General features: G+C 39.3%; 1 protein-coding gene across 1 annotated transcript in view; it reads right to left on the bottom strand.

Moving 5' to 3' along the window:
• LOC122801341 (mucin-19-like) overlaps window positions 1–22,924 on the bottom strand; it is a 938,154-nt gene that overhangs the window by 321,171 nt on the left and 594,059 nt on the right. The window contains exon 32 of the mRNA XM_044070881.1: window positions 14,495–14,752. Coding sequence (XP_043926816.1) covers window positions 14,495–14,752 — 258 coding nt within the window. The remainder of the gene's footprint in view (window positions 1–14,494; window positions 14,753–22,924) is intronic.

Raw genomic sequence — 22,924 nt, 5'->3', positions numbered from 1 at the left:
GCACAACCAGAGTTTAAACCTTGCTGCATTTTGTTTATAGCATTTCCTATATGCTGGAAGCCGCTGCCTTTAGTGTCTTATTGTACACGTGCTTAGCACCAGTGTTAAAATAGTCTGAAACTGGCAATTCTATGTTTATGCCTCCCTATGGCTCTTACTATAAGTAAGATTAATTTAAACTAACGTCAGTTATCTTCTTTCCTTATTTCTCTACTTTAGGCAGCCCCCAAGCTTAAATAACACTCCGCGGGATCCCAACTCATTGTCGCTGACCAGAGAAGACACTCCAAGTGCGAATGCACTAAAAAGACTTAACCACCGTGTTTGACTCTAAATCAAAACACCTAGTAGTTGCTCAAGGTAAAGCACCGACCAGCCTAAACGTGTTTTATATCACGTACCTACTACAAAAAGAACTTACTTTATTGAAAAATCATAAATACAGTATTTTTAAACCTGCTGTTAAATACCAGTATTTTTAAACCTGCTGTTAAATACCTTTAAACCTGGCGAAATCCCTGTGGTGTAAGCCCGCGAGGTTTCATTACTCCCATGTGGTATTTCCGCCTCTACGGCTGCTTAGAGGAATAGTGTTGGGTTAGACCAGTATACTACACGGACGCTTCTCCCATCATTAGGGTAGGTTGTATACCAATTCCTACCTTGCTGCATTTACCCATTTTAACGGGGAAATTGAGAATATTTGTTTGTATTTTGTCATTGTACTAATTTAGAGCTCACTTTAAAGAGCGCGCAACTATACAGTACCTAATTATCACACTGTACTGATGTTTAATTGAGCGTTTAGACTTCTGCCTAAGCACACTGCTCAATGCGAGCGTAAACTTGTCGTTACTGTGATTTTGAACTGATTTTCAACTGCTGCATCTAAAATCTTGCTGTTACTAGATTTAGGTCTGAACAAGAGATAAAACTGGGCATAGTACTCTGTGTAGTGTACTATTTAAAGAGCGCGTGTTGCCTACTGAGCACACTAAACCAAAGTTTAAACCTTGCTACATCTTTGTTTACAGCATTTCCTATATGTTGGAAGCCGCTGCTTTGCAGTATTGATTTGTACATAGATTTAGGTCTGAACAAGTGATAAAACTAGGCACCGTACTCTGTTTAGTGTACTGTTTGAAGAGCGCATGTTGCTTCTGAGCACGCACAACCAGAGTTTAAACCTTGCTGCATTTTGTTTATAGCATTTCCTATATGCTGGAAGCCGCTGCCTTTAGTGTCTTATTGTACACGTGCTTAGCACCAGTGTTAAAATAGTCTGAAACTGGCAATTCTATGTTTATGCCTCCCTATGGCTCTTACTATAAGTAAGATTAATTTAAACTAACGTCAGTTATCTTCTTTCCTTATTTCTCTACTTTAGGCAGCCCCCAAGCTTAAATAACACTCCGCGGGATCCCAACTCATTGCCGCTGACCAGAGAAGACACTCCAAGTGCGAATGCACTAAAAAGACTTAACCACCGTGTTTGACTCTAAATCAAAACACCTAGTAGTTGCTCAAGGTAAAGCACCGACCAGCCTAAACGTGTTTTATATCACGTACTACAAAAAGAACTTACTTTATTGAAAATCATAAATACAGTATTTTTAAACCTGCTGTTAAATACCAGTATTTTTAAACCTGCTGTTAAATACCTTTAAACCTGACGAAATCCCTGTGGTGTAAGCCCGAGGTTTCATTACTCCCATGTGGTATTTCCGCCACGGCTGCTTAGAGGAATAGTGTTGGGTTAGACCAGTATACTACACGGACGCTTCTCCCATCATTAGGGTAGGTTGTATACCAATTCCTACCTTGCTGCATTTACCCATTTTAACGGGAAATTGAGAATATTTGTTTGTATTTTGTCATTGTACTCATTTAGAGCTCGCTTTAAAGAGCGCAACTATACAGTACCTAATTATCACACTGTACTGATGTTTAATTGAGCGCTTAGACTTCTGCCTAAGCACACTGCTCAATGCGAGTGTAAACTTGTCGTTACTGTGATTTTGAACTGATTTTCAACTGCTGCATCTAAAATCTTGCTGTTACTAGATTTAGGTCTGAACAAGAGATAAAACTGGGCATAGTACTCTGTGTAGTGTACTATTTAAAGAGCTGTTGCCTACTGAGCACGCTAAACCAAAGTTTAAACCTTGCTACATCTTTGTTTACAGCATTTCCTATATGTTGGAAGCCGCTGCTTTGTAGTATTGATTTGTACATAGATTTAGGTCTGAACAAGTGATAAAACTAGGCACCGTACTCTGTTTAGTGTACTGTTTGAAGAGCGTGTGTTGCTTCTGAGCACGCACAACCAGAGTTTAAACCTTGCTGCATTTTGTTTATAGCATTTCCTATATGCTGGAAGCCGCTGCCTTTAGTGTCTTATTGTACACGTGCTTAGCACCAGTGTTAAAATAGTCTGAAACTGGCAATTCTATGTTTATGCCTCCCTATGGCTCTTACTATAAGTAAGATTAATTTAAACTAACGTCAGTTATCTTCTTTCCTTATTTCTCTACTTTAGGCAGCCCCCAAGCTTAAATAACACTCCGCGGGATCCCAACTCATTGCCGCTGACCAGAGAAGACACTCCAAGTGCGAATGCACTAAAAAGACTTAACCACCGTGTTTGACTCTAAATCAAAACACCTAGTAGTTGCTCAAGGCAGCCCCCAAGCTTAAATAACACTCCGCGGGATCCCAACTCATTGCCGCTGACCAGAGAAGACACTCCAAGTGCGAATGCACTAAAAAGACTTAACCACCGTGTTTGACTCTAAATCAAAACACCTAGTAGTTGCTCAAGGTAAAGCACCGACCAGCCTAAACGTGTTTTATATCACGTACCTACTACAAAAAGAACTTACTTTATTGAAAAATCATAAATACAGTATTTTTAAACCTGCTGTTAAATACCAGTATTTTTAAACCTGCTGTTAAATACCTTTAAACCTGATGAAATCCCTGTGGTGTAAGCCCGCGGTTTCATTACTCCCATGTGGTATTTCCGCCTCTACGGCTGCTTAGAGGAATAGTGTTGGGTTAGACCAGTATACTACACGGACGCTTCTCCCATCATTAGGGTAGGTTGTATACCAATTCCTACCTTGCTGCATTTACCCATTTTAACGGGGAAATTGAGAATATTTGTTTGTATTTTGTCATTGTACTCATTTAGAGCTCACTTTAAAGAGCGCGCAACTATACAGTACCTAATTATCACACTGTACTGATGTTTAATTGAGCGTTTAGACTTCTGCCTAAGCACACTGCTCAATGCGAGCGTGTAAACTTGTTGTTACTGTGATTTTGAACTGATTTTCAACTGCTGCATCTAAAATCTTGCTGTTACTAGATTTAGGTCTGAACAAGAGATAAAACTGGGCATAGTACTCTGTGTAGTGTACTATTTAAAGAGCGCGTGTTGCCTACTGAGCACGCTAAACCAAAGTTTAAACCTTGCTACATCTTTGTTTACAGCATTTCCTATATGTTGGAAGCCACTGCTTTGCAGTATTGATTTGTACATAGATTTAGGTCTGAACAAGTGATAAAACTAGGCACCGTACTCTGTTTAGTGTACTGTTTAAAGAGCGTGTTGCTTCTGGAGCACGCACAACCAGAGTTTAAACCTTGCTGCATTTTGTTTATAGCATTTCCTATATGCTGGAAGCCGCTGCCTTTAGTGTCTTATTGTACACGTGCTTAGCACCAGTGTTAAAATAGTCTGAAACTGGCAATTCTATGTTTATGCCTCCCTATGGCTCTTACTATAAGTAAGATTAATTTAAACTAACGTCAGTTATCTTCTTTCCTTATTTCTCTACTTTAGGCAGCCCCCAAGCTTAAATAACACTCCGCGGGATCCCAACTCATTGCCGCTGACCAGATAAGACACTCCAAGTGTGAATGCACTAAAAAGACTTAACCACCGTGTTTGACTCTAAATAAAAACACCTAGTAGTTGCTCAAGGTAAAGCACCGACCAGCCTAAACGTGTTTTATATCACGTACCTACTACAAAAAGAACTTACTTTATTGAAAAATCATAAATACTGTATTTTTAAACCTGCTGTTAAATACCAGTATTTTTAAACCTGCTGTTAAATACCTTTAAACCTGACGAAATCCCTGTGTGTAAGCCCGCTCCGCTTGCCCTCGCTGGCTCGCGCCGCGCCTCCCTGCCCCCTATTCCCACCCGCCCCAGTACCTCTACATTTATTGGACGCTAAGCCCATCCCCTTACCACCATCCACCACGACTGTCCCTCACCCGGTACCACTCCCTCCCTCTTCTCCACCAGTCTTCACTACAAAGTCTACTCCTCCAGTCCGCCCACCCCTTTTCCCTCCCACTGTCACTTCCTCCTCCCTCCTCCTTGCTCCAGTACTCACCAACTTGCAGCAAGGTAGTTCTCACAGCTAATACCTACCTACCCCCCCCTCAACATGAATAAAATCACTATTAGTACGTTCTCCCTCACAACAATACTACTTACCTTATCTTATCTGGTAACTAGATACGAAACCCTTGACCCAGGTAGCACCTACTTCCCTTATGGTCAGACCTCCCTGCACTCCCATGACTCCTCCAAAGTCATTCAACCCTCTCATCACCCTGCTATTAATGTGTGCTCCAACAATATCCACCCTACTCTCTGGTACCCGAAAACATCCTCAATAAAGGGACATCTTAAACTTCTAATGAAACTCCAAAGAATTCTTGATTATTTAAAAAAATCCATAACAAAAGATGGTGACATCCACCCTAACCCAGGCCCCACCATTAACATTGACCCAAACCCTCTGAACACTGCTAGAAGTCCAGCAGGCTCCCTACGTATGCTTCACCTTAACCTAAGAAGTATTAATAACAAAGTACACAGCTTGCATGCTCTACTTGCAACCCACTCCCCTGACATCATGTGTCTCTCAGAAACTTGGCTCAAACCTAGCACTAAGGATGAGGAAGTCATCCCACCTGGGTATAACATCCTCAGAGCCGACAGAACCACTAAAAAAGGTGGTGGAATAGCAGTCATGTTCAAGAACTCCTTGAATATCATTAGGAATCCACTCCAACCTCCAAAAGTCCATAACCAGGAATTACTTGCCCTGAAGCTATCCCTAAACAACCAAAAAAGTATTAATCTCCTAGTCATATATTTCCCTCCAGGCAACAATTCTGAATCCCTAGAACAAACTCTGAGTTGGCTTTCCACCTTCTATCCCCAGGAAACCATTATTTTAGGAGATGTTAACATCGACTGGTCTCTCCACACCTCCCAACTCAATCCACTCCCCATTAACTTACATGGATTTTCCCAACTTATTCATTCCCCCACTAGAATTGGACATGCCCAACAAAAGGAGAGCATCATAGATTGGATCCTTACTAACAAGAATCCTTCCAACTATACCTCAGGGACCCTCCCTAACGACCTTAGTGACCACCTTATCACTTTTATTATTAAAAACAAATGCACAACTACAAACCCCCCCCTCACCAGATTAGTCAGAAACAGCAAGAATTTTGTCCCTGATCAATTCCTTGCTGACCTCTATGCTTGTAACTGGTCCATCCTAAAAACTTTACCCTTAGATCAGAGCGTGTCATACTTTAATGTAACCTTCCTTAAAATACTTGACTCTCAAGCGACTCATTAGAACTAAGGAACGTATTGCACCTTGGCTAACTAAAGATTCTAAAACTAAAATTAAACTCAGAGACCAGGCCTGGAACAAATGGAGAACCACTAAAACCCCTCTAGATCGCATCAAATTTCTTCAGCTTAGAAACTCAACCAAAGCTGCCGTTATGTCTGACAAAAAACAATATTTCTGTCACCTACAAGACAAATATCAAAATAATCCCAAAAAATTCTGGGCAGGTTTCAATCACCTCCTCCATCCAGGCAAATCCACTACCCCCACACCAGAATCACTCATGGACAAAAATCCAAGTGAAATAGCTAACTCCTTTAATTCCTTTTTTACTGAGACCATCCAGTCCCTTGCTAGTCAACTCACTTCATCCCCTGTGGCTCCCACCCCAACTAACTACCCCACTCAAACTGCCTTTAATTTAAAACCCACCTCCACCTACTACATTCGTACCCTCCTAAAAAAACTTAAACCAACCACCCTAGCGGCTGACTTACTTCCAGCCAAATACTTACAAATAGCTTCTGATGCCATAGCCTACCCTGTATCAATCTTAATCAACCGGTCAATTGCCGAAGCCTCTATTCCCTCAATCTGGAAAATCTCGTATATCATTCCTCTCCACAAAGGAGGGTTATCCACTGCCACAACAAACTATAGACCCATAGCCATTCTCTCCCCCCTATCTAAAATTTTGGAACGCTGCATTCACAAGCAACTCATCACCCACCTCACACAAAATAACCTCCTGTCCAACACCCAACACGGCTTCCGCCCCATCATAGCACAACCACGGCTCTCCTCTCCTTTGTTGATTCAATTAACCTCAACCGGAATAACAAACTAATCTCCTCTGCGCTTTTTCTAGACCTATCGAAAGCCTTCGATATGGTCAACCACAACCAGCTGCTCCATACATTGGAAACTTTTAATCTTAGCAAAACTACCATAAATTGGTTTAATGCATACCTCACAGGCAGAAAACAGGCGGTACAGTGGCAAAACAAGATTTCAGACCTACTCCCCACGAACATCGGTGTTCCCCAAGGATCTATTCTCGGTCCCCTTCTTTTCTCCGTCTTTATTAATGGTCTACACTCTATCCTCCCTAAAGCCACCTGCATACAATATGCAGATGACTCCACTCTTATCTGCTCGGACGACTCTCTCACCAAACTCCAAGTCACAACCCAAAACTGCTTTTCTATTGTCGAAAAATGGTTCTCAGATCTAAAACTCCTACTTAATCCAACTAAAACCAAATTGCTCCTATTCTACCCCTCAGCGACTTCTTATGGCACGGAACCTCCCCATACCCCCACCTCAACCTTCATTGTGTCCTCTAATAACGGTACCAAAATTTATCCTGTCACCCACACTAAACTACTTGGAGTGACAACTGACCACAAACTGAGATTCGACATCCATGTAAACCAGGCCATTAAATCACTTAACAAGAAACTTGGGTCCATGTATAAAATAAAGAAATTCTTAACCCCCCACACCAAACTAACCATTGCCCGTACCCACCTCCTACCCACACTCCTCTATACCTCCCCAATATTCTCCTTCCTTCACAAGAAAGAGCTTAATAAACTATCCACTACCTATAACCACATAGCCAGATTCATTACCGGACTGCCCTACCGCACCCATCACTGCCTAAATCTAAAAACACTGGGATGGCTAGAATTGCCCAACATCCTCAAACTTAACCAACTTACAGAGGCATTCAAAATCATAAAACACCCTGAAAAAACTCCCTCACTGAACAATATACTTACCCCCTACTCTAATCTAACATCCCTAAGGTCATCCAAAAGTATTCAAGTATTAACTATTAAATCTACTAACTCGGGTGGTGATGCACTGTACGCCAATTCCATTGGCAAAAACTGGAATGCTCTCCCCAACAACCTTAGACTTATACCCACTCTCCACCAATTCAAAATACAACTCCGAACTCTATTAAAATCTCAATGGCTATGTCCATGCTCTAATCCAGACTAATAGCTCAGGCTCCCAACTCAACCCGGCCTACATAGGCCTCCACCCAGCCCTTAACTTAAGGGTCCACTATTAAGCCCTAATTACTCATCTTTACTAACTTATATCACTAATTGAAATTTTCTTTTTATACTATTACCTGCTGTTATATTTTTGTATTTTTAATGTTGCCTGTCTCAATTTCCTAGCTTATGTCACTATATTTTTTATGTACCTCTGTACTTTGGAGCTTTTCTCCCCGGGTCTCCACTGAAAATGGATATGTATCCAGTTGGACCAACCCGGTCAACAAATGTAAAATAAAAATAAAATAAATAAATAAAAATGTAAATTAATTACTGGTCGATTCTTTCATTGGACTTTATTTAGTAATGTTGTGCCATGGTATGACTGACATAAAGTAAGAAATAAGGAGATATTATAAATTTTGCATGACCATCTTGTATGTCTGAAACACTGTAGAATGTTTATTTGTTCCTTACAAGCTAAATGTACATTGCAAAATACCAAAATTAATGGAGTTAAGTCAAGGAAAATGTTATGCAAGAAATCGCCTGTTAAGTGAATTTCTTAATTATAATAAAATACATTTGGATTGATCATATGTAATAAATAATGAAATCCTAGTAACAAGTATTGGAACAGTTTTCAGTCTCTTATCCTTGACAGCCAAATGTTTGTTAAATAACATATAGGAATGAAAGTGGTTGTTATAAGAAACATAATTTATTTGCAAAAAATCAGAAGTACAAGAGGATAGAATTAATGAAGCTTACAAACACTCCATGCAACTCACATTATGTAAGACTCTATATTAACACAACTGGACAAGAATAAGGTGATGTAAGCTCTCCATCTGGTACCAGGGCCTGTGATGTCGCAACAGCCCTAGGGACCCTTAAACTGGAGAAATAAGAATACCCCTTAGTGTTTGCTCATGTGGGAGTGAATGATTTGAGGCACTGCACCCAGCGGGATATGCAAATAGACACCATGAAGCTTGTCATGCCTCTGTTATTGGCAATAAAGTCACTAGTCTAGAGTAGTATGTTTGCTTCACATACAATGATAACAAGATACCAAGACAAGATAATTGTCTCTTACAATTGGCTAGGTAGCTGGTGTCATTCTAAGGGAATTCCACATATGTCAGCCTGGGATGAGATTTTAGGCAAGACTTGCTGTTTTACCACTTACTGCTGACATCTCACATTCCAAGGATTCTGCATACTGGCTGAAACCTTTCCTGCCCCCAAACAGCAATTTTCTCATGCCACCTGATGGACATTCCTAAACAGCAAACACAAACTCAAATTCAAACATCATGATGACACTTTGCAATGCTAGGAGTCTAACTAAAAAGGTGCCTAAACTTCAGGTCCGCCTATTTCAGCGTTTAATGCTAATTATTCCTTCAGGCCTTGGGTAAAAGCGAGAAGTATCAGTACTTTTCTGAAATACCACAACCTCATGTCAAATTGCCCAGGATCCTAACTTGGAGCTCCTGGTCAACCAATCACCATCAACAAACTCATCTTTTACTTTATTGGTAGCTACTTTTCGCCATGAATTTCACTCTAAAGATCATGAAAATTACCCTGTATTTCAAACAAATACTATCTTGCTAGGAGATTTCAGTTATGCAGGCTTTAATTGGTTGATATATGCTCAGCATTTCAACTTCTTTGTTAATGCCAATGAAATACAAAATTATAAAACTACCCACTAGATGCTCTAATATCCCAGACCCAGTTCTAAACACTCTACACCCTGCCTTTACTCTGTACAGCATCTCTTTATCCCTTGTTAAATCAGAACACAAGTTAGTCAGTTATCTTCTCTGTCAGTTCTAGAGGTGGCACCTGACTACTGACTAAGATTGTCTTTAGGGACTTCACCAGGGCAAACCAAATTCAAACCATAGAAAACATATGCAGAATTCCCATTAGTCCTCTGCAAATGGACCCAACTGAGAGAGCTGCCACATTCATCTCTGACTTTACCAATACTAAATAGCTGTATAGAAAAGTCAGTCCTTGTCTCCTTATATATATAATGGTAAACTCAGGAATAAAACTGCTCCGGTGGAAGTCCAATATTAATAAAATGTATAATAAAGGATCAAAACTCATGAAAATGTGTAAGAACTCTCCATACCCTATCTCAAGGTGACACTGAAACATGCCTGGAAGGAACTTAAAAGAGTAACATTAGAAAATGTAAGGCATTGTACAAGCGTAAGGCCACAAGATCAACTTAAGGAAAATAAAATATATTTTTTTAGTTTTGTCAGAAAGTTAAAGAATAATTTCCAGTGATACACTGAGCTCATCTACAATGATGTCACATGTTCCAATCCAAAGAATATGGCCGATATATTAGCTTACTTTACTCCAACTACACATGTATCGTAAGCATCCCTGAAATTTTATTTTACCCTGAAATCACCTTGAAACAAATCTTAACATGCTTGTTAAAGACTAAAAGTAATACTTCAGCTGCAGTCTCATCAACGCCAAGTATGTATTATGTAAGACTCCACTTAAACTTTTCAAACTCATTCGATCCATAGGGTTTGTAACAGATGTCTGAAGAGCAGCGATTGTCAATCCCTAAAACAAGGGTGCCCCCAATACAGATCTTGGTAATTATAGTTCCGTCAGCCTTCCCAGCCATATGTGAAAAGCCATAGAACATATAATAGTAGAAGTAATTTTTGCAGATACAGGCTAAAGAATAAAGATCAAAGTCAGTATTTTATTTTTTTTATTTCATAACAGGTTTTTTTTCAGCAGTGGTTCATAGCTTCATTGAAAAGATACCATAGGCTGTGGGCTCTGGTGATGCAGTGAACAATAATTATCTCAGTGTGGCCCAGGATTTTTACACTATCCCAATTTTGTCATTGTGCATTGTTAAAATATTAGACAAACTTAAAGTAAATCCTTATATCATCTGCTGGATGGCAAACTGGTTACTTGACAGATCCAACATTGTAATACTATAGCTAGTTGGGTACTATAGGGATTTGTGCTAGGACCTGTCCTATTTGACCTTTATTTTGTAGACATTCATTCAAATGTAGAAGTATTATTGACAAGGCTTGGTGATGACTGCAAGCTGTGCACTGTTATCTGGTCATGCACTGATATTAAACAGCTCCAACAAAGGATGGAATATACACTTACCTGCTGTATTGAAAACTTTCAAGTTAAATGAAATGTTGCAAAGTTACAACATTTTGGACAGCCACCACCCAAAAGATCTGAGGACACTCAGTCATTGTGTTTGCACTACAGACAAGAATTATTTCTATGTAGATAATTTTTTTTTAACCTTTACTTAACACATCCATGGAAGACTAGCAAACTGTAACAATTAAAAACACTGACATCAATATAGAAGAACAATCCAAACTGAAGCAAAGGAATGGTAAACCTATGTAGTCATCTAAGAAACAAGAGACCAAGACAAGCCATGGGAAGACATAGAACACATACTATAACATAAACACAGCCATAATTATTTAGAAAAAGATATGGCAGTAGTGTTATATACAGAAAGGAGAAGAGAATGTACATACACTCAGGTCGGCTGGGTCATTCTTGTATTTAACAGTAAACATAACAAATAGCATCTATGTATAGTATTCTTTCAACAAAGCAATCCATTAACACTGATATCTCTGATGGAGTCTGAAGAGCAGCAGTCTGCAATCTTTGTGGATTGCTTAACTTTCATGTGAATATCTTCATGATCCAATAAAGTCATCCTGCCACTGTACTCTTCCCTTATCAAACCCATCTTTGAATACAATGCTCCCTTTGTCATGCTTAAATCAAAGCATGTTTCTAAATTAGAAAGGCCACAGAAATAACTTGCCAAGAAAAGCCTTTAAATTGTTCAACTATCTATACAGACTAGCTCAGGTCTCACTATACTCACTAGCCTAAAGTCTGCTCTCTATAGTCATGCTCATTACAACTTTATCGCTATTGAAGTTATTTACATCATTTTATGTTCTAGGTACAGATGGTTTTATGTTTATTGGACTATACAGAAGCTTTCTTCCAGAACTGAAGAGCATATTTTTGCTATTAGAAGTGGTGACTCCAGATATGCTTTCAAAAGACATACTTTGTTCTGTCACAGTATGACAAAGAAGCTTTTATTTCCTATCATTGATTATGAACCCTATAATTATATGGGTGGGAACATTAAGAAATAATAAAAACCTGGAAAACTAAATAGCATTAGATTTTATTACAGGAAGGTAAATCTCCTGGTCTAAACAATACTAACAATGCCAATGCTTTTTAAAAGACAGAGGACTGGGTAAGATAAAATAAACACTTTTATTTTTAAGTAATTTAAATGATCACTTATAGTGTCTTTTATAATGTTTATTGTGTTTTGTATTGTTCTAAACAAAATATTTTATATTAATGTGTTTATGTTGCACGTCATAGAACTAGTCATATGACTACTTCTAGCTGATATACATATATAAATATATATATATATATATATATATATATATATATATATATATATACATTGATATATATACATTTTTAAATGATTTATTTATTCCAAAAAACTCCTATTTATTGCAGTATGAGAGCACTAAATAAATTCACTGTGGTTCTGATCTGGCAATTGGTGTGTTTTGCATTTAGGAGACTGAATTTACAGCAGTCCTGGGGGACTGTATTTTCAGTTCTGTTTTTTTGTGTTTACTGCTGTTCTGGTATGGCTGGCAAAGAGACCTTAAATGGAACAGATGATATATCTGTTTTGGAACAGTTTATTATGGGTTTGTTTCCAGAGAATTGCCAACTTATGTTTGTGAATGTTGCAAGTTCCCCCAAAGATGTTGAATCCTCTGGTTCTTGTTATCTCAACAATGAGAGGGAAGATCCAGTTGTCAGACTTGTATGCTGTAGACAGTCACAATGATGCTGCCACTGTGGAGAAGAATGGCATTACTGAAAGTTCAGCACAAAAACTGGTTTCTGACATTTCACCATTGGTTTATATCAAGTATCATTCAAAATATTTTTGAATAAACCACCTAATTCTTTTGTGGTGATAAATACCCAAAATGACATTGTTCAGTAAAATAATGCTGAGTCTACATCGTTCAAGAAACTCAGTAGGTACCATTTACACTGATAATTTGTATCCTAAGCACTGTAAATCATTACATTGATAGAAGAGGTCTAGGATTTTTTTTAAATATCCCAATGGAATTACCAAACTGGACCAATTTTTATTGAATTTAAAGAATTTATTAACTCTACAGGGCTTCAGCTATTGAAACTTTATACTACAGTGAAAAAAATTATTAATGATTAACAGACTGAACTCCAGGAGTTAGATGGTAAAATCAATAATATATCCACCCTTAATTTAGCACAGTATGAAGCTGTCTTTATTTCTATAGGTTGTCCCTCTACTCCAACTGAGTCAGAGAATGGAGACTGCATGTCAAGTATTGATACCCTACACAACATCTGGAATTATGTCAGAATTGCAATTTTTTAATGAAATAACATTGAGGAAACATACTCAGGAGGTCTGAGAGGGCCTTGCAAAGGCAGTTGCATCAATAGAATTTAGAGACTAAAATCACAATATTTTTTAAAAGAAGTTGTGCATCTTTGTAAAATGTACAATTAATCTTGGCATACAGATTTAAAACAATGAGCTGTTAACAAGCTACTTCCTGTTGTATACAGACTGATTTCCTTAACCCTCATTTGCCTGCTGTGTGACCATATCACTTAACCAAACAGTGCTTTGTGGCAATTGAGAATTTGGGTTAGGCTTCTAGTAGGTCTCCCAGACTACATGCCTACAAATTACTAATGAATTAATAGAAATACATTGAATTAATTTTGTATGACTTAAGTCATTTCTGATTCAAAAATATTTGATTTTTATGTACAAGGAGCACCTAAGGTTTGATTTTATTCACCATACCCAAGGTCCATAAACTAAGACTTCCATCACTCACTAGGCCGATAGCACCAGCATCTGATAAGGGTGAGACTGTATATATATATATATATATATATATATATATATATATATAGATATATATATATATATTTTTTTTTTTTTACCTTGTTTATTCTGAAGAAGTCTAGTATATTGCAGGATAAAAGTAGTACATAGTTTGCTGCTGCAGAGTGATGAGTTTTGCATTCATTTGGCTGAATTTACCCCAGTCCTGGGAGCCTGATTATTTCAGTTATTAGATATGCTGAGATTTCTAAATTAACTGCATGTTTATAGTGTAGCCTCCACAATTTCTGGGAATAATATTCAAGTGGCTAAACAAGAACTAACTCTCTAAGACATTAAGTTGTCCGTGTGAAATCATAATTAGTATGCACTAAACAGAAATTCGAATTTCAGCAGCGATAATTAATGCACTGACATTGAACATTGAGTAACATGCAACAAGACAATTTTAACAAGCTCATGCACAATATCTCCAAGATTATGTTGATTTTTGGGACAGTGTGTTTCTACTATCTCTACTTAATTTTTTACATAAAATAATAAAAAAATGCTGTTAAAAATATGTTATCTTAAAGTAAAGTTATTTACTAATATTTACACAAAATGCATGCTATGAGAATGACCAAGCACATAAATGTTATATTAGATGACTCAGTATACAAATGATATTAATAATTGCAACATATGAATTTAATGAAGGAATACAATATAATAACGCCTTTATATAATAATAGTTAGCTACCTGTTTCTAATTAAGATAACTGAGGTAAAATACTTACATGTGTATCCAGTGATGGAAGTTACATCTGAAACTGTTGAATTGTCTGCAGCAACAGCTAAAATGCTGAAGTTGTACTGTGATGCAGAAACAAGTCCTGTCATGCTGATACGTGTTGCAGATGTTGTGATATTTGAACTAGTAGGCCCTGCAGTCTGTATCCTGTAACTAATCTGGTCACCTGGTACTGCAGTCCATGATAAGTATATTGTTGAGGATGTAGCATTGACAACAACAAAGTTAGTTACTGGTGCTGGTCCTGTTAAAGAAGAAACATCTTGAAAATCTATTCATGGATTGCAAAACCACCTTTAATGACATTACTGATGTCTTTGTTCTGTCACTTTACAGAATCCTTAAATTTAGTATTTTTAATACAGAAAATAAATAAGCTTCTCTTTGCATTATTATAATCTTGTTTAATATATCTTCTTCTGATAACTGCAGCTAATGTTATAGTCTAAATATTCACATAATTCTCCATGCAAACATTTAAAATTGTTTTTTAATGACTGCGGATATTTTCTTTGTACCATAAAATGTGATTTTAATAAACATCTCATCCATTTTTTTGTTCTTCTACAGCCAAATCATTGTGAGACCACCATTTTTAGCCATCATTTGTCACTGAGAAGAGTTTATTTTTTTCTGGTGATAAATTCAACTTAAGAACAAAAGACACAACTATTCATGGGATAATCTCCCTATTAGATGCAATTTTAATATTAAATTCTTTTCAAATATTCTTATCAGGGTTTAGGAATGCATTCTCTTAAAAGTTCTTTAACAATTCCTATTTGTTTTGCTAGTATGTCCTTACTTCAGACCTTTGAAGTAACATACTACTGTGCTGTACCACCAATTCAGAGGAAGTATTAACATCACTTATGAGTCATATGAAATAATTTTATTTGGGAATATTTTAACTAATATGTAAAGGGGTTTAATGTGCCAGGTTATAAAGACTGAATATGAAATAGAATATGTTACATGATGAGTCATTAAGAAAAGAAATAAAAAGTGTAAAAACATATTTTTTAAACAATTTCTCCGACATGTGCTGATTTGTTACTTTGCAGTTGCATGTTTCAGTTAGACAGATGACTGGAATAGTACATAAGAATTGGAACACCTCTATCACTTGTAATTGAGTGCTAGAAAATATCTTGCAGTATTTTCACATGTTCAGAGACAGCCCTACTGTATTTTCACTTTGCTCCACATACGAGTTTTAATTGAACAATCTTTAGAGAAGACTAAGGTGAGGTTAAGTTTAAATCAAATGAAATCATTTAAAATGTTGCCACTTTGTCTATTTTTTACTTAGAAGTATAATGTTACATTTTAATTCCCTGCAATTGTAAAAGTGTATAAGTTGCTTTTCCAGTTCTCATAAACTGCAAAGCATGAATGCCTCAACTGGCTTAGCTAAATCTTGTTCTAGTTTTTACCCGAAGAAAGTAATTTGATATTTGAATTAGTATTAAAAGTCTTCATGCCATTCCCTATTGTAAAACAATTTTTGCTAGTTATATTTCTGAAAGTATTTTCTAAAACACAGCTGTGATTACATAATCCCCAGGATTCATTAAGCTTGCGCCATGCGCTGGAGTAGCGTCGGCAATCTAGCGCCAAATATAGCCATCGAGCGATTCAGGTAAGAGCTGTTTCCAAGTGCACTACCAGCGTACGCCAGAGCTGCACAGCTCCCGGCACATGTATGCTAATTACCCCATGAGCAGCAGTGTAGCATGCAAATGAAGGTATATAGTGATTCATGAAGTTGTGCAGGTGTAGCGTAAGCATATAGAAATGTAAACCAAAAAAAAAAAATGGTTTACATGTTGTCAAACATAAAATCAGAGCCATGAAAGCAGACCAAACTTACGTATTATAATGTTAATATATGCCAGTGGCTAAATATGTAGCCAATGACATAAAACAACATGCACAACATATAAAAAATAGCATTTCATTTCATGGCCACACCAACGCAAAGTAAAACCTCAGTGCATCGGTGCGCAAATGGGATCATAATGAAAATATATTTAGATGTCATAAAACTGTAATGTAATGCAATTCATGATATCCCCATAATAGTCAATGGCATGCATGCTACACATCAACCATGGCGCAAGGGTTGCTAAGGGTCTGTGACAGTGTTCCATGCGGTAATTAGGAATTAGCAGTCAATGCCATGCAAATGAGTCAAGTAATACTGAATCGCAAATGTCCCGCCGGTGTAAGGATGTACCACATGGTGTAGCATTACAACACCGATGAGTGGCCTGGAGGTAAACATAACATCAAGAGAGGGGCGCGCCACCATATCTGTAAGCACATTGGATCATTGCTAATCCATGTTGGGTGTTGCTAAGCAAAGCCGCAGCATAGGGGTGTGGAAGTAGCCATAGCTTTGCTTAGCTGAGAGCACACAAGGTAACCAAAAGTTCATGTGAACGTGGATGAAAACACACATGAAACCCAGTTAACGAATGTGAGCAGTGAGCCCTACAGCTGAAACAGGAAGGATACGGGAAGACAATAAGGAAATGCTGCAGCATGGTAATTAGAGGACAAATGAGTAATTAACACCTAGAAACTTACAGTGGGCCATAGACAACAGCTAACAAGGCTGCTAGCAGCTACCTGCAGAACAGGAAAGGGGAGGTGCTGTACAGCTTAGAAAAGATAACTATCACAGCAGAACAAAGCAAACTTGCTGTAGATCAGCTACATAAGACATTTCCCAACACAATCCTGTGTTGGGGAAGCACAAAACAAGAAAGGTGGCAGCTGGATGCATGCGTGACAATGGGAGGTGAATTGGGTTGAAAATAGAAGTAAACGGCAATAGATGAATCATGGCAGACAAGCGTAAGTCAACACCAAATGCCCCACAATAGCAGTACCTGCTGTAAAACCAATAATTAAGATACCCTGCAGCTGGAATAGCACAAACACACCCAATTACACCAGCATCATCCATTGCACAATAGTATAAGGTGTGAAAGCCCCACACACACACTTGTGTATTCCCAGACACTCTGCACCATTGGTGTATACAGAAGTGGAACTTTTAATATGTATATTTTAGGGGCTGCCATAGCTTTGATTCACCAGCATGTGTTGGAGACTGAAGGTGGTGTGGAGGATGATGCTGAATACCATCTCAGGCACCAGAGGAGGAGACAAGTGTTCAGACCCAGGGTAACCTACCAGAGGCTACATGATCTGGAGACAGGGTGGGCAGGGACATCATGCAGCAACTTGTTGAGCTGTGCTAGCCACGCCTCAGAGCCAGAAGTAACAGAGGGGAACCCATCCCAGTGGACATGATGGTATGTGTAAGCTTGAGAATACTAACCACAGGTACCTTCCAAAGGCCAACTGGGGATATCATGGGCTTCTCACAGGCATCAGCATCCAGGGTACTCCACCAGTTCCTGGATGCCATATTACCACATGCCAATGAGCACATACACTTCCCCCAAACGCAGGAAGAGTTGGCCAGCAATATGCATCTCTTCCACCATGTGGCGGACTACCTGGAGGTACTGGGTGCAATAGACTGCACGCACATACACATCAAGTCACCACCCGGTGAGCAGGGTAGGCGCTACATAAACCACAAGGGATTCCCCTCCATCAACTGCCAGGTCGTGTGCAATGCCCAGGGCATTATCATGGATGTGTGTGCTGGCAGTCGTGGGAGCTATCACGACTCCTACATCTGGCATGCCTCACAGCTGTATCAGGTATTTGCCAGGGGGGGCATCCCATATGGCCACCTGGTGGGGGATGCTGGCTACGCACTGGAACCGTGGATGATGACACCCATTCGAAATGCACATACAGCCACGCAAAAACGCCATAATGAGGCACACGCAGAAACCAGAATCATCATAGAGTGCATGTTTGGGATGCTGAAATCATGGTTCCGTTGCTTGGACATATCTGGCGGAGCCTTGCAGTACTCTCCAGGAATGTGTGCCCACATCTTCATAGTATGTGCCATGCTACACAATATGATCCTGCGGAAACAGCTGCAGCAGGGACAGAATGGTGAAGGCCCTCACAGCCCACCATCATTTCCAAGGGAATCACAGGCACTGGGGGGCTCAGACCACAAACACCCTGTGCTAGCCCCAGTAGGCAGACAGAGGCATGCCCAGTATGCCCATGCCTTGGCAAAGAGAGAATGTACAGCACACACACTGACAGTGTAAGCACTCATGGACTGACACCCTTCTCCACCTGCACACACAGCAAACATGGATGGCACGCACACACGACCACCTGTAAACTGTCATGTATAGGTGGTCTACTGTGTGCATCCTACATAGGTAGCCCTCAACTACTGTACACACAGCCGCCATTGGCACAAGGTAAGTCAATACCTGAACAGTATATTAAGCTATCAGCATGTGTCCATACTGTATGTACAGGTTCATAGATACATAGGTAGGTACATGCCCAACCGCCGAGGCCACTCATAAGCATAGGCAAAATGTGTCTGCTGTCGCCACCCCATCGATCAACTAACTGTCCCTCTGTGGAGCAGAGCCACTTGCAGGATCCCTGGGGTGTAGCTGCTGTTCACCACCTGCTCTGCAAGGATTCCCCAGAGTGTTAATGAGGGGTTTTGTATAATGTAATCAGGGATATGTTTCCAAATAATGGGGACTATCCCTGACAGGAATCTTCACAGATGTGTACATGTTACATAGTATACCTTAAACACAGCTTGCATATATAGGTAGCTCTCCACAGAATAATAAACATGTGGAACACACAACCGCTGAAATGTGCATTCATCACCCTTGCACTACCAGTGCCTGCTCTGAGAGGTAAGTTATCACTGTCAGGATTAGAACACGTAACCATGTACACATTCATCACAATAACATACCACTAAGCTACCTGAGATGTACCAATGGCAGTCGTGTATATTGACAGGATAAAACACAAAAGGTAGGAATGTGTTGAAATAGGACAAACCGGCATGTACACAATGAAAGGTGTGTGTTTTATATATATATATATATATATATATATATATATATATATATATATATATATATATATATATATATAAATATATACACACATCATCATATATAGAGAGAGGGAGAGAGAGAGAGAAAAAGAGAGATGTTGATATATGGGGATATACATATATATGTAGATATATAGATAGGTTAACAACATCTACATAACCATGGAGGTAAATATAAATGGGATACCTACCACATACCGACTGCTTTACATACCAACGCACGTAATCCTGAGGCTTAAAGTCCGAAAGAACACAGTACCGAAACACCATATGCGCGAGGTGTAATCTCACAATCTTAATGGACAGTTAGTCAGTGCTTCTGGTGTTGCGGTTTGGGTAGGTTACTGTGTGTATGTGTGTTTCATAGGGCTGTAGTGTGTGTAAGTGTGTGTTCTGTGAGTGGTGTGTGTTGTTGGGGACTGTAATGTGTGGTTGTGTGTTAGCTTTGTGCGTCTGTTTGCACGACCTAGGATGTAGAATATTATAGTAGGGGGTGGTGTGTGGGGCGCAGACACCTACATGGGGTATGTAGGGGGGCTTGGCCACCTGCTCATATGTAGTGTAGGATGGTTTGTTTTGTCTGTTCCCGGGACTGTGTGCACCGGAACACTGTGATTTTGGAATTCCGTAGGTCTACTGTATACAGCGGTTGAAGTGTTCACATATGTGTATAACATAGATCATAGCAGTCACACATTCCACCACTACCAACCTTTATGAACAAAGGATATGGAGAGTATATGCCTATACACCATTACATATATGTGCTATGGACATGAGCCAATGATAGTGTTACCACCTGTTCCACTTTGCGAGGGACACGCCCTCTTTGGGTGGATGTGTCCTGACCAATTATATTAAACCTGGCAAATGTCCTGGGATTGTAGGACATAATTATGTCCCATATGTACTGTAATAGTTGCATACAATAGTTATTTCTGTATCTAAAGTACCTACACGGTACAGGAAACAGGATAAGCTACTAAACTGCTACAAGAATAAGCTTATAATTAGGCAAGAAAGGAAAGTTCTATCCCTTGTACTGACCATGGGTTTGTGTCGGCTTCTAAAATCAGATGTGTGTCCCGAAAAGGACCCACTATGGACATATGAAAAGGTGGCAACCCTAGCCAAAGATGGTCAGTCACCAACACAACTATGATGACTGCAAATATCTATGACAGAAATACAAAGTAATCATGTAGCAACACGTTATTACATTCATATGTATTACCGAAGGGATTCAAGGACTAACATCACCTGCATGCTGTACAGGAACCACATAACAGTGCCTTAATGAATCATCCTGCAAATACCATTGTATTAGTCCACAAAAGGATAGGTGTTCAAATAGGGAAGGAACCCTCACGCACATAGCGATTATGTATAAAAGCAGTTCCTACACACCTGCATTTGCTAAGCACACCCACCATCACCCCCACACCCAAACATATTACAATACAAACTGTAATAACATCACAATCATTCACACACTGTACATCTGCAGAAGCCTTAACATACCTTGTCAGAGACACACTAACATGGCCCTAAGGGAAATAGTAGCTGTTATACAATGGAACAGCTGCTGATGTAATAGGGTTTGTTTGCACCAATCCCGTTTCAGAGGGTTGTGCATACACCGGGATGTGTTAGCAATTAGTGAGTAACAGCACAGTATGCTACACTTGTACATCAAATCAAGGATGTCTGGTGAGCACACTGTAAACCACATAACAGTTTATGCATAGCCATACGGCCTTGAGCTGGCCAAACATCCTTGCCAGACTTAAACATCTGCAGAAGTATCAGGTACAAACAAACCCTGCATAAGTAGCACTGTTCCGAAATATAACAGCTGTACTCACATGTAGAACTAAATCATCTAGCCAATACACACAGTCCACGGGAGTCATGAAGCTAATATATATCTGTGTGTCTCCATATAGCTGTTGAAATATATCGCAATAACACATCTAGGCCATCTCCCTCGAAAGTAAGGCAAACGGACAATGCCTAAAAGGAGTACTCACTTGTACATTACTGTTGCCATGGTATCGGCTAATGGAGTAGCTGCATAGCTGATGTGCATCCAATTTGGAACAGCAATTGGTGGACAGGCTACCACATGTTACCGATATGTAACTAGAAAAGGATATGTCATCACACATTCAAACCATCCGTATATACCAGCGGAACATTACAAATAACACTGAAACAAAAACCGAAAAGGATTGAATCAACTGTTAACGATACGTCGGGTTACTAATAAGGTATGTAGAACAGTCAGTATGTCTGTGTATGTAGTACTATTCTGTAGTATTTAAAGTGCACGTAATCCATATAGTGGAAACAGTTATTTTGTAGTGATGTATTGTTGAGCATAGTCATGCTTGTAGTACTTGTGTGTACTGCTGTAGGTCACAAGGCAAACACCACATACACCACAAGGGATGCTATATAAAGGCTTTGAACAGAAATACTCCTCACCGGCCGACATCAATGGCAGGGTTGGTCCAACAAGTATGTACTATAACAGGGGATAGTATATGTTGATATATTGTAACTGTAGCCATATGTATGGGTGTAATACAGAGAATAACATGTGGAAGGTTGGGCCACTGTGCAAGCATGTTTTGCATTGTGGGATATTGTGCCAATAACTGTGTAATGTACAGTATTGTAGGCAGATATGTATTACAAGCTACTGTAATGGTAGGCAAACATTAGTTATGTCAATTGGCATTTACAATACACAATAACAGGATACATATGTCTTTTAGTGAGCCGACAGTTTATCAGCATGATAGCAAAGTAAAATGGAAGAGCTATTTAACTATCCATGCACATAAGATATGTAATATGTGCAAACGTAGGTACTAGGCTGTCTTACCAAGGGTATCTGTAAGCCTAGCTAGCATGTGTTGTCTTTCACTACCCCCATAGGTTGGTTCCCTGTGCCTCTGAACGACAGAGCCAATAGTTCCCTGTGCCTCTGTCCAGCAGAGCCACTGCAGTGATCCTCGGGTACATGTATGTCTCCCATCCACATGTCAAATTTTCCCTTGAAGAGTGCTTGTGAGGGGCCCTGCCTGATTTAGATTGGAATCACGTTCCAAAGCATAGGGAGTGTCCGGGCCAGGAATCTATCTGTTCAGCACGTCCTACTCATCATTGTAGTTAGGTGTATATCCCTAGAGCATATGGCTCTCAGGGGCTTCTGTTTAGGTGGAGCATAGCCAGCTATACAGGGTTGGACATGGGCCTTGTCTGTCAAGCAGAGATCACCTGTGAGTATGCGGTATGCAACTGAGTACAGCTGGAGTTTCATAGGTTGGGCTGCATAGGTCATCTGTTTGAGGTCAGTAATCCTCT

Source organism: Protopterus annectens, chromosome 4.part1 (genome assembly GCF_019279795.1).
Source record: "Protopterus annectens isolate FY-2018-M chromosome 4.part1, PAN1.0, whole genome shotgun sequence".
NCBI classification, from domain to species: domain Eukaryota; kingdom Metazoa; phylum Chordata; order Ceratodontiformes; family Protopteridae; genus Protopterus; species Protopterus annectens.
Note: the sequence above shows the minus strand (reverse complement) of the source record. Positions and strands in the feature narration are given on the sequence as shown.